The 17,426-nt window shown below is 41.6% G+C and overlaps 1 protein-coding gene and 1 non-coding gene across 2 annotated transcripts; both read right to left on the minus strand.

The window, feature by feature from the left end:
- Positions 1–244: 244 nt before the first annotated feature.
- Positions 245–17,391, minus strand: LOC118169302 (mitochondrial import inner membrane translocase subunit Tim23). The gene is made up of 7 exons (XM_035330462.1): positions 17,228–17,391; positions 16,892–16,950; positions 14,316–14,409; positions 14,030–14,114; positions 11,668–11,726; positions 8,996–9,106; positions 245–889 (listed from the first exon to the last, which is right to left on the minus strand). The coding sequence occupies exons 1-7, from the start codon at positions 17,328–17,330 to the stop codon at positions 774–776; spliced, it is 627 nt and encodes a 208-aa protein (XP_035186353.1). The 5' UTR covers positions 17,331–17,391; the 3' UTR covers positions 245–773.
- On the minus strand, positions 12,340–12,537 carry LOC118169498. Its single transcript, XR_004752161.1, has one exon. It is a non-coding gene; the product is annotated as a small nucleolar RNA SNORA74 (small nucleolar RNA).
- Positions 17,392–17,426: the final 35 nt, after the last annotated feature.

Raw genomic sequence — 17,426 nt, forward strand, 5'->3', positions numbered from 1 at the left:
CTGGTTTTCAGGCAGGACATCCAAAAACAACTACTTCTGTGTTTGTTAAAAGTCAGGGAGCGGGGTCAGCCAGCCCCTGCCCAGTATGCCTCACTACCATCACACATCAGAAGACAATCAGCCCATTAGTCCACTTCCTCTCACCCAACTCCCTCATGACTTTATCCCATCAGTCCTTCAAAGCTAAACTAGGGAACAGTCACTCATTGTCTTAGCAGCAGGAACAGCAAAGCATAGGAAAAAGTGTTGCATAAGTACCACCCTTTTTATTAATTACAGTATCCCTTTTAACAGCTTACCCTGAGCTGCAAGAGCGCCAAGCTTTGCCCTGTGCCAGCCGCTGCTTAGGGCTCTGGGTGTTCAAGGACTGCAGTGCGTAGCTCTATGGACACAGACTTGCTTTATTAGGTGGCGCTGTCGGGGCGGCACACACGACCCAACCGACCCAGCAGCACAGCAGGTACAGCTATGGAACTCGAGCATGCTGTGGAGCTCTGGCCCAGGGCTAGCTGGCGAGCGTGTCAGGGAGACTCTATCTTGGTGGCCACTCTGCTCACTCGTGGGTCCAACAAATATTGCTGCCTCCAGCAAGTGGCTGGCAGGAAGGAAAGGGCCAGTCCAGCCAAATGGTGTCAAGAGGTTCCTCCCAGCGTAGCTTCCTTCAGTTTCACGCTAATTGTAAATAAAATAGGAAGGGGCACCAGACAGGTCTTGCAACTGATTTGATTGGTGACTATGCAACCGTGTCCTCTGTCCAGTGCTGGCTGCCCTGCTCAGAGGGACTGCCGGGCTATGGAGCCCTTCATGTGCTCCCAGTTGTTGTAGAGAGCGTAGAGGCCAGTGAGCGTCAGGCCCGCGATACCACCGCGTGCTATCCCACGTACTCCACCTAAAAAGGAAAAAGATCAAAACTTGTTAGAGTTGCTTCCAAGAAATGGTTAAGTACAGCAACTTCCAAGAAGCTGTCCAAATCCAGAAACATCTGAACACCAGTTTGCTTTTTTAGAGTGACCTTCCAGGAACAGTACCTGTGAGATTTCCACCTTCCCATCAAACCAGCTCGAGGCTCAGGAGAGCTCGCTCCTGATCCCGACACTAATCATGCTGGTATGTCTGCCTGTCAGACTCCTGCTGATGCATTGGCACTGTGGCCTTAGCAAACCGCTACAGAACAGTTCACACAATAACAACTGACCACAACAGGAGCTGCTGTAGACATGACCCTGGGCACTAGAGTCATGAGGGCCATCAGACAGAACTTATTGCTGCTTTTGTGTTTGGGGAATTTTAAGACCTTGGGGGGGTGGGGGCGTGGGGAGAGAGAGATGAAAGGGATCAACTGGCAAGAACTTACTAGGGCATACAATGGGTAACTTTCTCAATTTTTATTAATCTTCAAACTCGCATTGCAATGGCAAAAAGTGAGTCACACAGACAAATATGTTTCTTAAAGCTGCTTACTCAAACCTTCAGATTCTTTAAGTTGTGAAGGTAAAAATACAGTGTAAGCTTGGCTAGTCCCAGCAGCCAGTAAACCTGACAGCAGCTGGGAGTCAGGTCACAACTCCATTTGACCCCTAAGAGAGCCGTGATGCACAGTGGCAGTAAAGGGAGGCTTCTACTCCGCTGCTTTTGCTAAATAGCAGAATGTGCCCATCTCTTAGGAGCAGGGAGCACCTTCCTCAAGTTGCGTGCAGTTAGCAGTGTGTTCTGGGAACACCGGAGCATACGAGCCTCTAACACTAGGGAAACTTCACTGAGTTTTGATTCTGCAACATTTATCAATCCCGAACTAAGCAAGCCAGGTATGTGTACAGTATATAGGACAAGGATGGTTTCAGCTTACAGCTAGATAAAACCTGCCTGCTTTACTGGTAAAACTGACAGTGGGATTCAAGCTGCTCAGACTTTGAAAGGAAATGCATCCCAGTAATTGGTGACTTATCCCCCCAAATTAAGGGCCATAAATTGTCTCACAGGATTGCCTTTAGGCTTGTAGTGGGACAGGAAGCTGTTGGCTGCAGCTACACTGAGGCACCCTTACGTGTGCTGCAAGATTAAACAGCTTTCAGTGGAGCCGTTAAAGCAATTCGCGTTGCCTGGGCATGCAGCGAAAGCAGGAAGCTGCAGAGGGAACAGCTGCACTTGGACTTGGTGCTACAGGTCGCAGCTGGCGATGCTGCTTGGAAGCTTCATTGCCAGGCTGGTTGTGAGTTGGGTTGTTAGGGATACAAGCCTAGCTGAGTTTGCTGCCCTACCTGCTGAGAACTCACCAGCTCTAAGTGAAGCTCAGAGCAGTAAGGATAGCCGTACCACTGAGGTACCTACCTGCCTAAACCGCGAGTTAGGGGGGACTCAAATATAGATGCCTGCTTTTAGTAACTCATCCTCAGTTTGTTGCACAAAGCTTTTCACAGGCTTGCAGCTGAGTACATGATGGTGAGCACAAGATTATCCAGCTGCAAACAGCTTCTGGCAAAAAGCCACAAGTGACATTTTAAGGACCCTGTACAAAGTTAATGTCTGGGATTACCTGTAAAAGTACTAAACGCTAGTTACTTTGTGCGAAAAATGGAAGTCTTTCATGAACAGAAAGTAAACTTGTGCTGTTGGTATTAGATGCATTACAAGTTAGTTTGGAAAAAAATCCAAGCAGGAACCACATGAGAAGTGTTTCTTACCAGGTTCTCTGTTCCTGCTGGGAAGTCTTACCAAAAGACCCTGCCCAGTAACAGTTGTACTTGGTCTCTGAGCTACCCACAGTAAACTAATTTTTTTTTTTTTTTTTTTTTTAAAAAAAAAAGGATTCAAGAAAGAATTTTCCATAACTGGCTAGATTTGCATTTGAGTAAAAACCTCCAGGTCTGTGGCAAACATCAAACAGTAATGCACTGCAGAATGCAGCCCAGTTGCTGGGCAGGAAATGTTAAGCCCTCTGAGAAGATTACCTTGTCTTTTAAAAAAATAAAATTCTCCACTCCCATCTCAGCTGTCTTTCCATGATAGACCAAGTTCTCACCCCTCCTCTGCAGTCACCTTCTGCAAGCCTCAGATACCAAGTCTGCCTTGATAAACCCTGCTAGAAATGTGGTTATAAGCCTCTAATCTTGCATGTTGGAGCAAGATAACTTGAAATTCCAGCTGACAGACACTTGTGAAAGCAGGTATTTTTTGAGATCAGGCAACTTCCACAACAGTTGAGAAGCTATGGCTTTCTGAAGAACCATCTGGTGCTCTCTAAATGTCAGCTCAGTTTGCTGCTTGGCTGCAGCTGATGCACCCTTTCACCACGGAGTGTTGTCCCTCTTCTCTGCCTATGAAATGCTTCAGAGTAGACTGCAATGACTCCACACTCTGACAGCACAACTTTGCATTGCTCATGGCAGGAACCACTTCTAACACTGAATGTGACTCATGGTAAGAAAAACCATGACCTGTGTCATATAACATAAGGACAATATCTTTGGTTTAGGACCTTACTGCCTCTATTTTCAGAATGTGTTACTTCACTATCACTTCCCGAGATGTTTAAAGCAAGAACATCCAATGGTAAACATTAGAAATACCTTAACTAAAAACGCAGACCCTTATATTTATGCCATACGAAAGAATTGTGGCAGCAAAAATGTGATTAGTTTTCCCTTTCCCTCTGATACTCAGAATGCAGCTTCCCTTCCTTTAGGGATTCTAGGAACAAAAGTATTTTTAAAATGACTTAAAGGGGTTGATTTTCCAGATGTACAAGGCAACCTCAGCTTTGCTTCCAAACTGAAGCATGGTGGTAGCTAGTCGGACCCTCTGAACCTTCTGACAGACATTTGTTTGAACGTCTGTGGGTGGTCCCATGTCAGGAGAAAATTCTAGGAGTTTCCTTCTGCTGCTCCATGGGAGTCATTTAATTAAATCTTTTAAGTGTGGGCTGAGTCTGTGAGCTCAGAAATTACTGAGGAAACTAATTTTTCTTTCAGAAACAAGAAACATTCCAGAGAAACATGTTCCACTTTCAAACTGCTGCAGCTCAGACAGCACCATGGTTAAAACACAGAAACAAGAGCCTGAAACTGGGAAAATTTCCTGTAGTAACCACAGTGTGAAGGCCATGTTAGGAAAAAATGGAAGACTTTACCATCTCATTTACAAGTTGATAGCTATTAATGCCGTTGAAGCTGTATGGCATGCAATAAAATCCCCTCTTCTTACTGAGTGAAGCCAGCAGCACTTGAATTACAGGAGAGCAGTGCAGTTATGTAAAAGGCAGCACGAACCCTGCAGATCTCTGCAGCAGTGAGAGCTTAGTTAGTTTGTTTCTGGTTAGCAGATCTAGTCAGAAGGCAGCACTCTACTCAGCAGCCACGTGTATTGTTGGACACTAACTCGCTCTCACCTTTAATATCTGCTTGGTTTTTGTTCTTATCTTGCTCGCTTCAGACCTGAATCAAAATCCTTTCACTAGGCACCATTTGATTAATAGTCCTATAGACTTGTTATGATCTTAAAAGAAGGTTTTAACTTAGGGTCCTCATTTCTTAGGTGGCTGACATAAGCTTCAAGTTCAGAAGCGAACCATTTACTTGCTTTTTTCCAAATAACGCAGAAGCCAAGACATCCCAGAGCCATACTTGCAGCCATCTGCAAACAGCTTCTTTCCCCGTCTCATCCACCTCCCCAAACAAAAGTGAGAAAAGCCTGTCTGGCCCTAAGAAAAATAGATGAAACCCAAAGGGAAGATACTCTTTCATAGCTGTAGATGTACTTAGTTTACCCAGCTGCCCTCAACTCCTACCTGCTGCAGTCACAACACTGATCTTTAGCTCTGTCTAGACTTCACTGGTGGCAATATATTTAGCTCCTCCTAATTAATTTGTGATATATCAACTCTAAGAGTTGTGTTCTGAGGTCTTAAAATGACAACTATCCCCTTCAGTTATTGCCAGCATGCATTTCTCTTCAGATGGAACCATTTTATGCTAAGTGATGTACCATCTGCTGTGCAAAAGCATGAGAAATCCTATCAGTTTCCTACTGCACAGAAGTACAGTAAACAAAATAATTTAATTTGTCCAAAGGGTTAGACCGTTCTTGCTCCTATCTCCTCTGCTGTCCAATGGAAAAAAAGATCTAAGAAAAAGAACAGCTTCGACCTGCGTAATGCTCAGATAAGTTAAAGGTTATTTAATTTTTCTGTTCAGTGAACTCCCTGTTGGGAGTTTCAGTAAGAAACCACTGCCTGTCACCCTGGGTCAGACCAAAGTCCCACCTGGCTCAATATCTTTCCTCCTGACTGGTCAATACATACTGTGCGCTTGAGAAGGCGGGTAAGATCCTCACCCATCTGCACCCTTGTGACATCACTGGAACCACGTGCATCACCGTGATGGGTGAGGGGGAATAAGAGTGGCATAGTGCACAGGGACAGGCATCTCTTTGAGCTTTGCTACTTTCAGAGTCTAGTACAACAATGAGAAAATGAATTTTTATTTAGAAAAGAGCTTGAAAAGGCATGCAAGAGCTAAATACGTATTTGTTCTAAGATGTCAGTACTAACAGACCTTAATTTCTACCTTGGTCTGAAGTTGAAGAATAAAGAGTAACATCTGATTAAAAGAAAAAGCCATCCCGGTAGACTTAGGGAATCAGACTTCCATTTAGTCAATACTGTTTTAGTTCTGCTATGTTGCAACACTATTTTGTATACCACTGACAAGGGAACACAAAGGGCTTTCTTTCATCCATCCCCTACACTCAAAGTTCTGGATAACAGCTAAGGCATGAGCTTGCATGAAGTGGAAAGTCTAGCGTAGCCAGTTAGTGCTGTACTTTGTCAATGCTACATTTGGGATAAAAGCTAGCAAATAATTGTAGTATTAAATTTCACTTCAAACCAGTGTGAAAGCTAGAGGTGTGCTGCCTCCAGGCTCCTCTAACTAGTTCTGCTTTCCACACATCTGTTAACCTCAGCCATACCCGAGATGGGTTCCACGTTAATGCTAACTGTGGCGAGCTGACAGCATCTGACTCACTGCAGACCCATCAGAAGCCTTGGGGACTGAGCTGCTTTACTCACTTGCATGGGGAACTTTCAGTGACTAACCCTGCTTCCAATGAACACGGGAGGGCAGAACTTCCACAGTCCTCACTGCAGGCTTTTTTAGTGCTTTTATTCCCCTGCACAAGCTGTGTGTTAGGTAGCTTTGCACAAAACTGCCTGTAAACTAATGGCTTATAGAGTGGGGGTGCTTCAGAAAGCCTTTTTTTTTTTTGACTGCTAGCATTTTGTTAATGGTTAACACCTCTGCAAGGACAAATTGTGAAAACTGGGACCAGTTTGGGGCAACAAATCTCAGCCTTCAAAGTCTTTCTGTCCACTCATCTCCTCTCACCAAAGGTTTAATCACTTCAGTTTCAGAAACTCAGTCTCAGGAAGGCTTTGTATTAGACACAAAAGGGGATTTTTTTTTTTTTCTGTGCAGCAGGGTTGCTGATGTTTGTTCCATCAGTGCTATGTTTAAACACAAGCTGGGAAGTCATAACAAAAAAGTTGCCTTCCTTTATACAGTTTCTTTTTAAACACATTCCTTATCTCTTTACAAAACAGAAATGATGGAAGTAGAAAATCTGAGTGCTTGAACAACACTGCCTCTATCAGCTCTGTGTCCACCCCTTTTGAATTACAGAGTAGCCTTGATTTGATAGGGGGTGTTTGTGGGAGCTTCCGGCTGTCACTAAACTAATGAGGAGTTTATAAGAAATATTTCAGCTTTTCAATTTTCCTTTTTAATGCCAACACAACGTGGCATTCCACATAACACAATGATTACAAGCTTAATATACACCACAGACATGAACTGATCATTTGCAATATGGCTGTGAGTATTTCAGTATTTAGATACAAGTATTGATGCTGGTGAAGGCACAGCTTTTAAAAGCTTTGCCATACTGAATTAGGAAGGATATTCTGGTATAAGGTGACCAGAAAGGAAGCATGGGAGAACAAGCAAGATGCGGAGAACAGAGGGGGTAGAGAGGGGAAGTATAATAAAATTGGCATTCAGCTCTTCAAAAAGATACAGGTATCTTTATCACTTCCAGAATTAATGTTTTACCTTCAAGATCTACTTTGCCACTCAAATGCCCTGTATATGGTGAAAATGCATTTTAGTTCCTGTGTACTGCAGTTCATAAGTGGGAGGCATACTTGAAATACAATACTGTAACGAACACAGACTTATTCACTACATTTACCTTAATCAGGGTGACTATTACCTCAATAGATCTTATGTTACAAAACAGAAGTCCCACTGTGCTCGGGGAAGGAATTTTTTTGTCAGATGATGGCATGTGAGAGGAGTACTTATGCATGGTTACACAGCACCAAAAGAGATTGCACATCGTGACACTTCTATACTTCTCAAAGGCACGGGGGAAGCTTCCTCTGGACTGCAAGATGGCAATTCTCCTTAATGACAACTTTATCCAGAAAACAGTAATTCGATACTGCCAACAATAGCAGGATAGGTTAGCAATCTGACACATCACTCACAAAATTCCAAATAAGTAACATTACAAGAGAGCTGTACGTTCTTGGAAGGTTAAGTGCACAAGCTAGCACTTACAAGACTGCTCAAGCCAACTACTTCTGCTTTTAATTAGGCTAGGTGAACAAGAAAATAAGATTTCTCATGCTGTCTTTTTCTATATATAAAGATGACAGGAACATTTCTAAGACCCTAAGGCTCAGTAAGGTATGCAAAAGCACGTGGGTTAACTGTAGAACTAAATCCTCAGTAACATACAACCTAACTTTTATTAAGATACTTAAAACTCATGTATTTTTTCCCATGGTAATGTCAATCTGTGGCACCCAGTAATCCTCTAAAAAAGACCATTCCTCCAGTTGTCGAGCCTAGAATATGTGTTAACAGAAGCTTTGCTGATGCAGTTCAGGCCCCCTCTTCTGCAAACAATTCAGTATTCATCAGCCAGCTAACCTTAAATCCACGCTGTTCTCAAATAACATTGTTTGTTGGTCTCGATCACTATGCAAAGACTAGAGTCCTACCATAAGGCAACAGCTGCACAAACACCTAAGTTATATCTTTACAAATATATTGATTTTTTTCTACATATTTAAATAATGTGAATCTATTAAAAAAAAAAATCAGGTTTACCGAAAACTTCTCTTAATTTTTTTAAGTGTTAAATTTGATTTCCTGTGTTTTTTTTTACCTTCCTTGTGATTTTAATTAACTCTCATTTCAAAAGTAACTTTGTCTCAAATTATTTAGGATTGTCCTGGACAAATATCAGTATTTCATGTAGGGTTAGAGAAGGCCACAGTCTCACCTTATTTTAATATATCTGGTTGTTGCTTAGCCTCAATCTGACAGCATCAATTTAAGTTTTTTTTTTTCCTTTTCTTTCATAAATAATTTCAATTAGCTGAAAGAAGACACTTAACTTCACTGAATCTAGCAAAGAACTGAGACCTAACCCAGCTGTTTTTCATTCAGCTAAGACTACTTACGGGAAACTTGCACTTAATACAAGTTCTTTTTATTTCAAACTTGCACAGACCTAACAATAATTCTGAAAGCCTAACTGTCTGTTATATACTGAACAAACAGCCTAGTGTTTACTCAGATTTATAGTGAGATCATAGAAAATGTGTACCCAGCTCATTCTTAGCCATGTTTTTCAGGTATAGCAGGAATAAAAGTCAACACTCTCAAGTCTGCTAGTAGATACAAGGGAGTGGGAATTGCCATCCACGGTGAAAGGGAGACTTGGGGTGGGAGGCGAATATACCACAACCTAACTGCTTCAAGGCGAAACCTGCTAAAAGTGACATATAGCAAAAAGCTAACTTCCAGTTCTGTACCTAACGTACCATTTATCACATCTCAATTATCACACGGCAGTATTTAGGAAAACTAACAGTAATCCTAAAAGAAGAATAAAGTACAAGAGGAAAACTAGAAATATTTTGTCACTCTACCAGTGCTTTTGTATAGCATTCCTGTCAAGGTTCCAGCAGCTATGGTATTCAGGTCATCTTCTGCACCTCGTGTTTTTTCAATGACGACTCCAAATGCACTGTAAAGTAGAGCTGGAAAAGAAAAGCATTAAAAAATTCAAGTTAAAAAGTCCCATTCTCTGAGATGTAAGGCTTGGAATTCAGGGTCAGCGTAAATACTTAGAGCATGCAGAGATTCTTCCCTTTCATTAAAGGGTGAGAATCCTCTACCAAATCCTGTCTGTGGTTTTTATCCCAGCCCTATTTGTTTCCACAGATGATCTTTCTTTCTCTAGCTGTAATTTGGTTATAAAGCATGAATTAGAACATCATGAAGAATTCTACCTCAAGACCCAACAAACAGATTATCTACAGCATTGACAGAAGCTTAAGCCCATTTTCCTAGTTCCAATTGTTTTAAAAAGCTTCTGAAGGTTTAATTCTGTACTGGCAGGCTTTATATTGCCTTCTGTATGACACTACTAAACTCAATGTTTTTTACATAAAATAATAAATTGTTATCCACATGACCAAGATGCAATGCAATTTTTTTTAGGTGTAGTGTTCAGATTATGGTATCAAGGACTGGACAACAATGGCCTACATTTCCTGTATACGTGCTTATTAGATTGCTTAGGATTGGACATTTACAACTGCTTCACCTCTGCCTCATATGAGAACTTTGTCCCTAGGCTTGGGAGAACTCTGAGGACTGTCCCAGACGGATTACAAGGAGAAACGTATGGGTTTCCAGTATGTATGCATATATAAACTAGGCTTTCTGAAGAAAGGAGAAGCTCCCCCATCCACCCACCAGGAATCCTATGATATAATCATGTTTCATGATTACAAAGAACAGGAGAGTAGGTCAGTGTCTTAAAGTTAAAAAGATACCGTGCTACTTCCAGTCCTCATCCTCAAAGAATTAAAATCCTTACTTCTGCTACAAATTCTTCAGAAGCAACCATATTAAAGTTAATGAGACAATAGCAACTTTTTCATGCAGCATAGGCAATGATGTTTTCCTTGCCTTAACAGCATGTTGTATAAACAATGAGGGAAAAGAGGAGCCACATTAACACAGGTGTTGCTATCTCTGCTTAGGAATAGAATGACAAAAATTCTCAGTAGGGACAAAAGGAATTTGAGACAGAAATGCTGCAGAAGTGAAATCATACGCAAAAATAATTCAGCTTTTTTCAAAGGTATCTTGTAACCAGGACAAGGAAGAGCTCAAACCAACTCCTAAAATACCAGTTCTGCTTAACCCTGTGACTTGGGAGCTCATCCTTTACAAGCAAAATAACAATTTGTTCCTGGAATTCACAAATATCTTCCTGAGTAATCTTTCTTCAAACACAGCTGAAAGAAACAGTTAATGTGTCACTTACCCATGAACCTTGAACTGCAGTGTCCCTGCATCTCATTTTTTACACGTTTTGATTAAAGTTGAAATAGAAAATCCTCACCCCAGGCTCCCCTCCCCCCCAAGAGAAAAAAAAACTACTAGGCAATACACATCCCCTATGGAAATTGTCATGCTCACTGTAGTCCAGAATCCCATCTCTAACCATGGCCTCTACATTATGCCTCAAAAGTTGATGTCTGAGTTAAGCAGCAAGCTAATCTACTCTTTAGAAATAAGACTGAAAAAAATGTAATAAATGCAACTTAGCCTGTGCTTTGTATTTTTTCAAAATTACAATATTTGTAGGATGGATTATGATATGATTTCACTTGTTTTAAAATATCAGTGATTTTTCTTCCATTACCACTTTATGGTGTAATGAGTCCCATCATTAGTCTACTTCAAAGTAACTTATTTTCATCAGTTCTTCTTTCAAATAGATGAGCCTCATTTGTTCTTTTAAGACTGGGGAGCAGGAGGGGAATACAAACCAAACAGCTCATGTTCTCTAGGGCATTAGTTATTCCATTGACTTTTATGAAGTTCTCTTAAGTTGTTTTTCTGAGGCAACTTATGTGATTTCTCCCCTCTCCCCCTCCCCAACCTCAATCTACAGAAAAGTTTCTTTCTCACATCAGGCTTTTGATCGTTCTTTGCCCCTTTTTAAACAATACTAATTTAATCTGTGTTAGTTATAAGCAACGTTTAGATCTGAAGTGGGTTAGAATCATATGCAATTTTTCTACCTAAGCTACCACCATAAAAGGATAAATCTTTGTAGTTGCTATCACATTGCTTTCACAGAACATTTTGACTTTTTAACTGCAGACAGACATTAGGCAATTGCTCATATGACCAAAATCTTTTTAGGTTGTTAAGGTTACTTCAAAAGGATTCAAATTATGTTTTTTTCCTTAAGTTGTAAAATTAACTAAAACTTACTAACAAATAAGCATTACCTACAGTTTTCAGTTATTCCTGTTTTTCCATTGCAAGAGTTCTTGTTTCTAATATGCTAAAAATACTGTTTTCTAATTACAGGCCTCTGGCTACTTGTGCTTAAAACTCTATTTTGGCCTTTAATTTCCTTTCCAATGTCTGCTGAAACACTCTCATGTCCCAAAGAAACACTTGCATGTTTTTTTTCCTGGGGGAAGTCATAAGAAACATTTAGAAGGATACACTTTGCCTTCAAATAGTTACATCTTTATAAATTATTTTCCCATAACACAACAAGTTCACTTACCCAGAGATCCTAAAGTGTTGGCCCATAACGCTCCTTGCCTTGTCACCATATTTAGAATTCTGTAAGGGAGTTTAAAAGGCATTAAAAGCTTTAGTACTCCGTCTTTACATTGAAGGAGTGTCCAAAGCCATTGAATTAATGCTATAGGGTTTACGACAGCAGGTGTAAAGTGTTTACACATTTATTAATAAAACTGAAAAAATGAACTAAAAAGCCCTCCAAAACAAAGCAGTGCTGAGAAGCACACAACTTGGTAGTACAATCTCTATCACGCATACTACAGTGGATGCAATACTTGAGGCAAGTATTTATTCCTGTCAAGTCTTAAGAAGAAAATCTTTCTTTCAAGTCAGACTTGCACCATACCCAGAGTCCCATCTCTTCCCTACAAATGACTTTCTAATCTTAGTACCTTGTTACGCAGTGACTTTATGTAGCTATTAGGAATGACTGATATACTTATGCCGATTTAACTGGGTATAGGAGCTCCAAGAAAGCTAGAGTGCTCTTCCAGAAGGTGCAAGCAAAACTGGCGTCAGGGAAAAAAATGGAGTAGATATCAAAAGCAAGTCTGAAAAAAAAGCACATCAGGAGGGTAAGAGGCAGTCCCTTCTGTGCTTCCACTTGTCAAAGGCAGAGCCCAGCAAAAGCAAGGTACCCTGAAAATTTCTGCATGTACGCTTCCGGACTAGCACTAGAGGGATAGCAAGCCCTTAGCACACTCTCAGGGAAGCACAAGGCCACTTCTCCTTGGTTTCAGCTGTCTCCAGAACGGTGACAACAGCCAGAAGAAGTGACTGACATTTGTCTCCCAGCAGTGTAACACCATCACAGGCACTGCGCTGCCCTGGACAGCTGACTACCACTGGAGCTTAGTGCATCATTTAATGCAATGAAAGTATCACGTGCTGTGTTCCTTCTGATTTAAGTTCATTTCTTGCTACTTTTCCTCTTTTATAACTTTCATTAGCAGACACAAGCCATTTCTGAATGTGGTTAGATAATGAACTAAATGATCATAGAAAACTTCACTTTGAAACAAGAATACCAAAGAGACTGGGGTATTGATATTTTCATTCTGATTATAATCCCCAGCCCTTTTTTGTCAATATTCCTTAAGTTTAGAATTGATGAGAAAATTCTAACTTTAACATCCATGACGTACCATGAGATATCTGATGATGGGGGACTGGTAGCAAAATTCAAATTAAAAAAAAAAAAAAAAAGCATACATTAAGGATAAAACTTAAAGGAAACCTAGATATGCATGACACCTCCCTGCCTCTGATTAGGAAAACGTGGAACTTAATATGCCGTTTCAAGATGATGATGACCTTCAACATGCCTTTTCTCTTAAAGGGCAAGGACTACTAAACAGCAGCCTGGGCACTGACTGCCACCTGCTGGGCTGGAGCCATCAAAGTCACACTTGACAACAGGTATTTGTCTGACCCAGCCCATCATGAATGCATAAGATACAATTCTGTTTATCTAGAACATCACGAAAGAGATGTAATTCCAGCGGAAATACTTTGGTTCAATACTTTAAAAAGAACACAGCTAGAACAAACCATACTGTGAAATACTAAATTCCTCCTCTAATTCCCTTTTCCGAAGTATTTTGGAAGAATGAGAATTGTTTCCCCCACTTACTTCACTTCTCTAATTTACTGTGGCTTCCTCACAGCCACTTGTTATCTTAGTTGTGTCTAAACTGTCTAAATTCTAGGAGTAGCATACTGCATGAAAAAGGTGTCCCCATTTTTATTGCAATATTTCAGAGTATCAGAGAAGGTGACCACATGGGAATGCCTTGAGTGTTCGTGGAGACTGTGATCCAGAAAAACCTGTATCATGCAACACTTGCTCAGTAGCACACAGTTATGTCATCTCTAATGCAAATTCAGGCAGTTCCCCCTCCCACCTTTTTTTCTTTAACTCTTTCTGGTTTTGAAAAGTTCAGGAATGCAGAGAACTTGCTCTTAAATAAGTGTGTGTGTGGGGGGGAAATATCTCAAACCAAACTATTTCTTCTGGAAATATTTCCGAGTCCTAAGTGTTTTTATATGTTGAAGTAGATTTCCAGTAAATATTGAAGTAGTAACCTAGTCTCAAATACTAAAGGTAAGTCAGAGAACATACCAATTGTCACTAAATGAAAAGCAAAAACCTTGAACTGAACAACTTTATAATGAAAATGCTTCATAACTTGATGTTGGTAAATACCGACTCTCATTTGTCCTGACCAAAGACACAAAAAATACATTTATTTTTGCAATGTATTCAGATCTAACTTTGTGCAAGCTAGAAGAAAAAACTTTCTCACCAAGCTGAACTTTTTATTTTGCAGTAAGGCACTTACTGTACATTTCTAGGTTTTGACCATGCCATATTCTGAGTCTCCTTCAAGCCAAGTCGCAAACCGTTCAGTGCACCAAATGCTGCCCCTAGTTACCAGGGGAAAAGGAACAAAAAGACAGTATTAGAAGCAGGCATTGAGAATATTCAAATTGTTAGGTGTGAAGTTAAATAGCTGTTTATGTAAGACTATACATAAAGATTGCAGAATGAGACACTTAAGATCTCTAGTTACTGCTGTAATCAGTGTCATCTGGACAGCTGGGAAAAGTAAAAACATGACCACCTACCTGTCATGCAACATCCTCCAATGGTAAAAAAGGCTAGCTCAAATCTACCCCGAGTTTTGTTGGCTCCTGTAGGCAAGATAAATTCATCCGTATCCTGGCAGGGGAAAACAAACACACAACTTTGTATTTTTGAAGTGTACCTGCTTTAAAATGTAGGCCACTATTTTTTTCTTTTAGTGCATTGCATGCATTTAAAAAGCAGATCCAATGAGTATTTCTGGATACCTGGTTTCTGGATACCTGTTGTCTACGGTAGCATTCTAATGGAATATGCAACATATCTATTTTAGCAAGAACAGAAATACTTCAAAACTATAAACTGATACGAGTGCTCTTTCATTTCCAGATGTCATGACTTTATAAATGGCATCAGCAGCCAAGAAATTAATATTCTGTGTTTTTTTTTGACAACTTCGTGCTTATTTATTATTAACTTTAAGCAGGCAATACAAGACCCACTGTACTTTAAAGGCCCTCCTTGTCTGTGTAATGTTGTTCCTCACCGAGCAGCCTATACTGATGCAGTAATGCTTTAAGGTTTCCCACTGCTTTGACACTAAAAGGAAAACTGCCTTTGTACTGTAGAAAGTATTTCCCTGCACTCAGATAAGTGACCTATTGTGAAGAAATGAAAAAAGCAAGGAATGCATTCAAAACTAGTGATGATCAAGCATGAAAAATATGAGGTTGGTAGTTCTTCATTTGTTGTCTTTCTCCCATGGGGACAGGCTTGTGTTCTTATAGAAACTAATTAGTCTAAAAAGATGAACTGATAAAGAAACCTGCTGCTAATTAGCATGTGGTAGAGGTATGGTCAGTCAAAGCATTTTTTTCATTATGAAACACTAACAATATGCACACATGTTGAAAAGGTGCTTAAGTATTAGTTTTTTTATGCTTCTGTGCTTTCTAGTCATGGTGTTATTCACCCCCTTCTTAATTGGTGCATCACCACAACAACTGCAGGCTCAAGGAATTTCACTCTAAATGGTTTTCTTAGTCTGTACTTGGCACTAAGGGTGGATCGTAATACAGAAGAACATGCAGCTTCTAAAATTGTGAATATAGCATTAATAAATGGAACCTGTAATATATTTATCTTCTCTCTAACTAGATATTTGGAGATATGTAGTGCATATACCAGTTAGCAATTTGTCTACGGTTTTTACTGTTCTCCAAAAAGTGGAGACTGAGCGATCGCTGCATGTAACGCCTGTTTCTGCACAGACAAAAACCTAGGAAATCCACCCTCTAGTTCTGTTGTGCCCATTTATAACGGATGCCTGATGAAGTAAACCCTTTTGCATTGCATTGCATTGGTTTGCACCTGCATTAAGGAATTAACAAAGAAAGTGGGGTTTAAAGTCATGAGTACCACCACTTTAGTGTTCATTATGGCTGGCATTCCTGGCCTGTAAGGGCAGGATTAAAATTAAAAAATCTCAACAAAAACGCTGGCTTTCCCAGGGAGAACTATTCACTCTGTTCTGAAAGTGTATTGATGCTCTTTAGATACAAGAGCTAAATAAGATGACTTTGGAGGGTATTTTGGGCTGAAGTCTAAATCTCTTGGTATTTTTTTCTTGACTACTCAACAACAGCAAGCAAGATAATTGTGAATCCTTTTCAAGCAGAGGCATATCCCTTGTTGCCTACCATTATAGGAACGTTATGTTTTAATTTTGACTAGAACAGCTTTTAGTGAAATAGAAAAAACAGCCCCCACTACTGCATTCAGAGCTTTCCGCTTACAAAAGATGCGGTGACCCAGTGTACCATGAAACAAAAGGCACAGATTAGCAGATGCTATGCAACTGTTGACCTTCAGTGCTACTTCTGCAAAATCTCATGTTCACAAACAATATAAGCCATATATAAATAAATGAAATCATTGACATGTATCCTTACTGGATTAACTTTCAGCCTTTGATAAATATTGTTGAAGAGGAAAACAGAATTTTTAAATACTTTTTTTTTTTTCTCATAGTGGAATTTAGGCCGTCATATAATATGAAGCTGTTGGTGCAATAGCCATGTTATTCTGTAGAATAAAACCCAAAGTTTTACTTCATAAGGGCTTCACTCCAGCTGACAAAGGAAAAGCAGTGTAAGACTTATGGCTGCTGTGATGACAGCACATATCTTTACAGAGCCTGTATCAGCTTTTGGCTGAACATCTCTGTAAACTGATTCAGCTCACCAGAGTACAGGATGCCAGCCCATGTGCAGTGGAGAGTTCCTGGCTGCTGTTACGGGTTGGATGGGCTCTGGGGAGGGTGTGCCAAAGGCCTCAACATGTGCAAGGAGTGTTGGGCCTGTATGTCTGCAGGGGGAGAGAAAAGGGAGCAAGGCCTCTTCTGCTCAGTAGCAGCACGCTGACACAACTGCCTTACCTATATTAAATTGGGTTTTCTTCTAGATGCCACGGTACTGCAAGCTTTTAGTAGGAAGAATGAAAAAAAATCATTCTTTCAAGGGCTGCAGACGGGCACGCATCGCAGAGCACTGCGGGCATTTTGAGGTCTTCGCACGCGACTGCCTCGCCTCCCCTCACCACGACCCCGCGCTGTGCTCACCTGCACGAGATACCTGGGGTCCAAGTTTAGGTACGGGGACAGGGGGCTCATTCCCGTCACTGGAAGAAAAAAGAAACACTTGGTCACCGCGGCCTGCCATCTCCGCCCACCCGCCCCGCTAGCCGACAAGGGCTGCCCTGCCGGCGGGGGGCGGTGAAAAGGCGGCGGGCGCGGGGTGCCTGAGGCCGGGCACCGAGCGCCGAGCGGGGCCGGGAGCCCCCACGCGCCGCGCGGGCTCTGCCTGAGGGAGCGGGCGGCGCCATCTTGAGCCCGGCACCCCTTCCCCCCCCCACCCGGCCGCGCCTCAGGGGGACAGGCGGCCGCCCGTCTACTCACGGGGCACCCCGGCCAGGTCGGCGTGCGAGTACCCGGCCCCGCCGGCGCCGAAGAGGCCGCCGAGGCCGCTGCCCTTGGAGTTGCCGCCGCTGCCGCCCTCCATGGCGCCGCCGGGCCCGCGGCCGCCGCTGCCGTAAAGCCGCCCCGCTTTGCGGCGGCCGCCGGCGGGGAGGAGCGCGGTCGCCATGGTGACGGCGCC

The sequence above is a fragment of the Oxyura jamaicensis genome, chromosome 6, assembly GCF_011077185.1.
Source record: "Oxyura jamaicensis isolate SHBP4307 breed ruddy duck chromosome 6, BPBGC_Ojam_1.0, whole genome shotgun sequence".
NCBI classification, from domain to species: Eukaryota; Metazoa; Chordata; class Aves; order Anseriformes; family Anatidae; genus Oxyura; species Oxyura jamaicensis.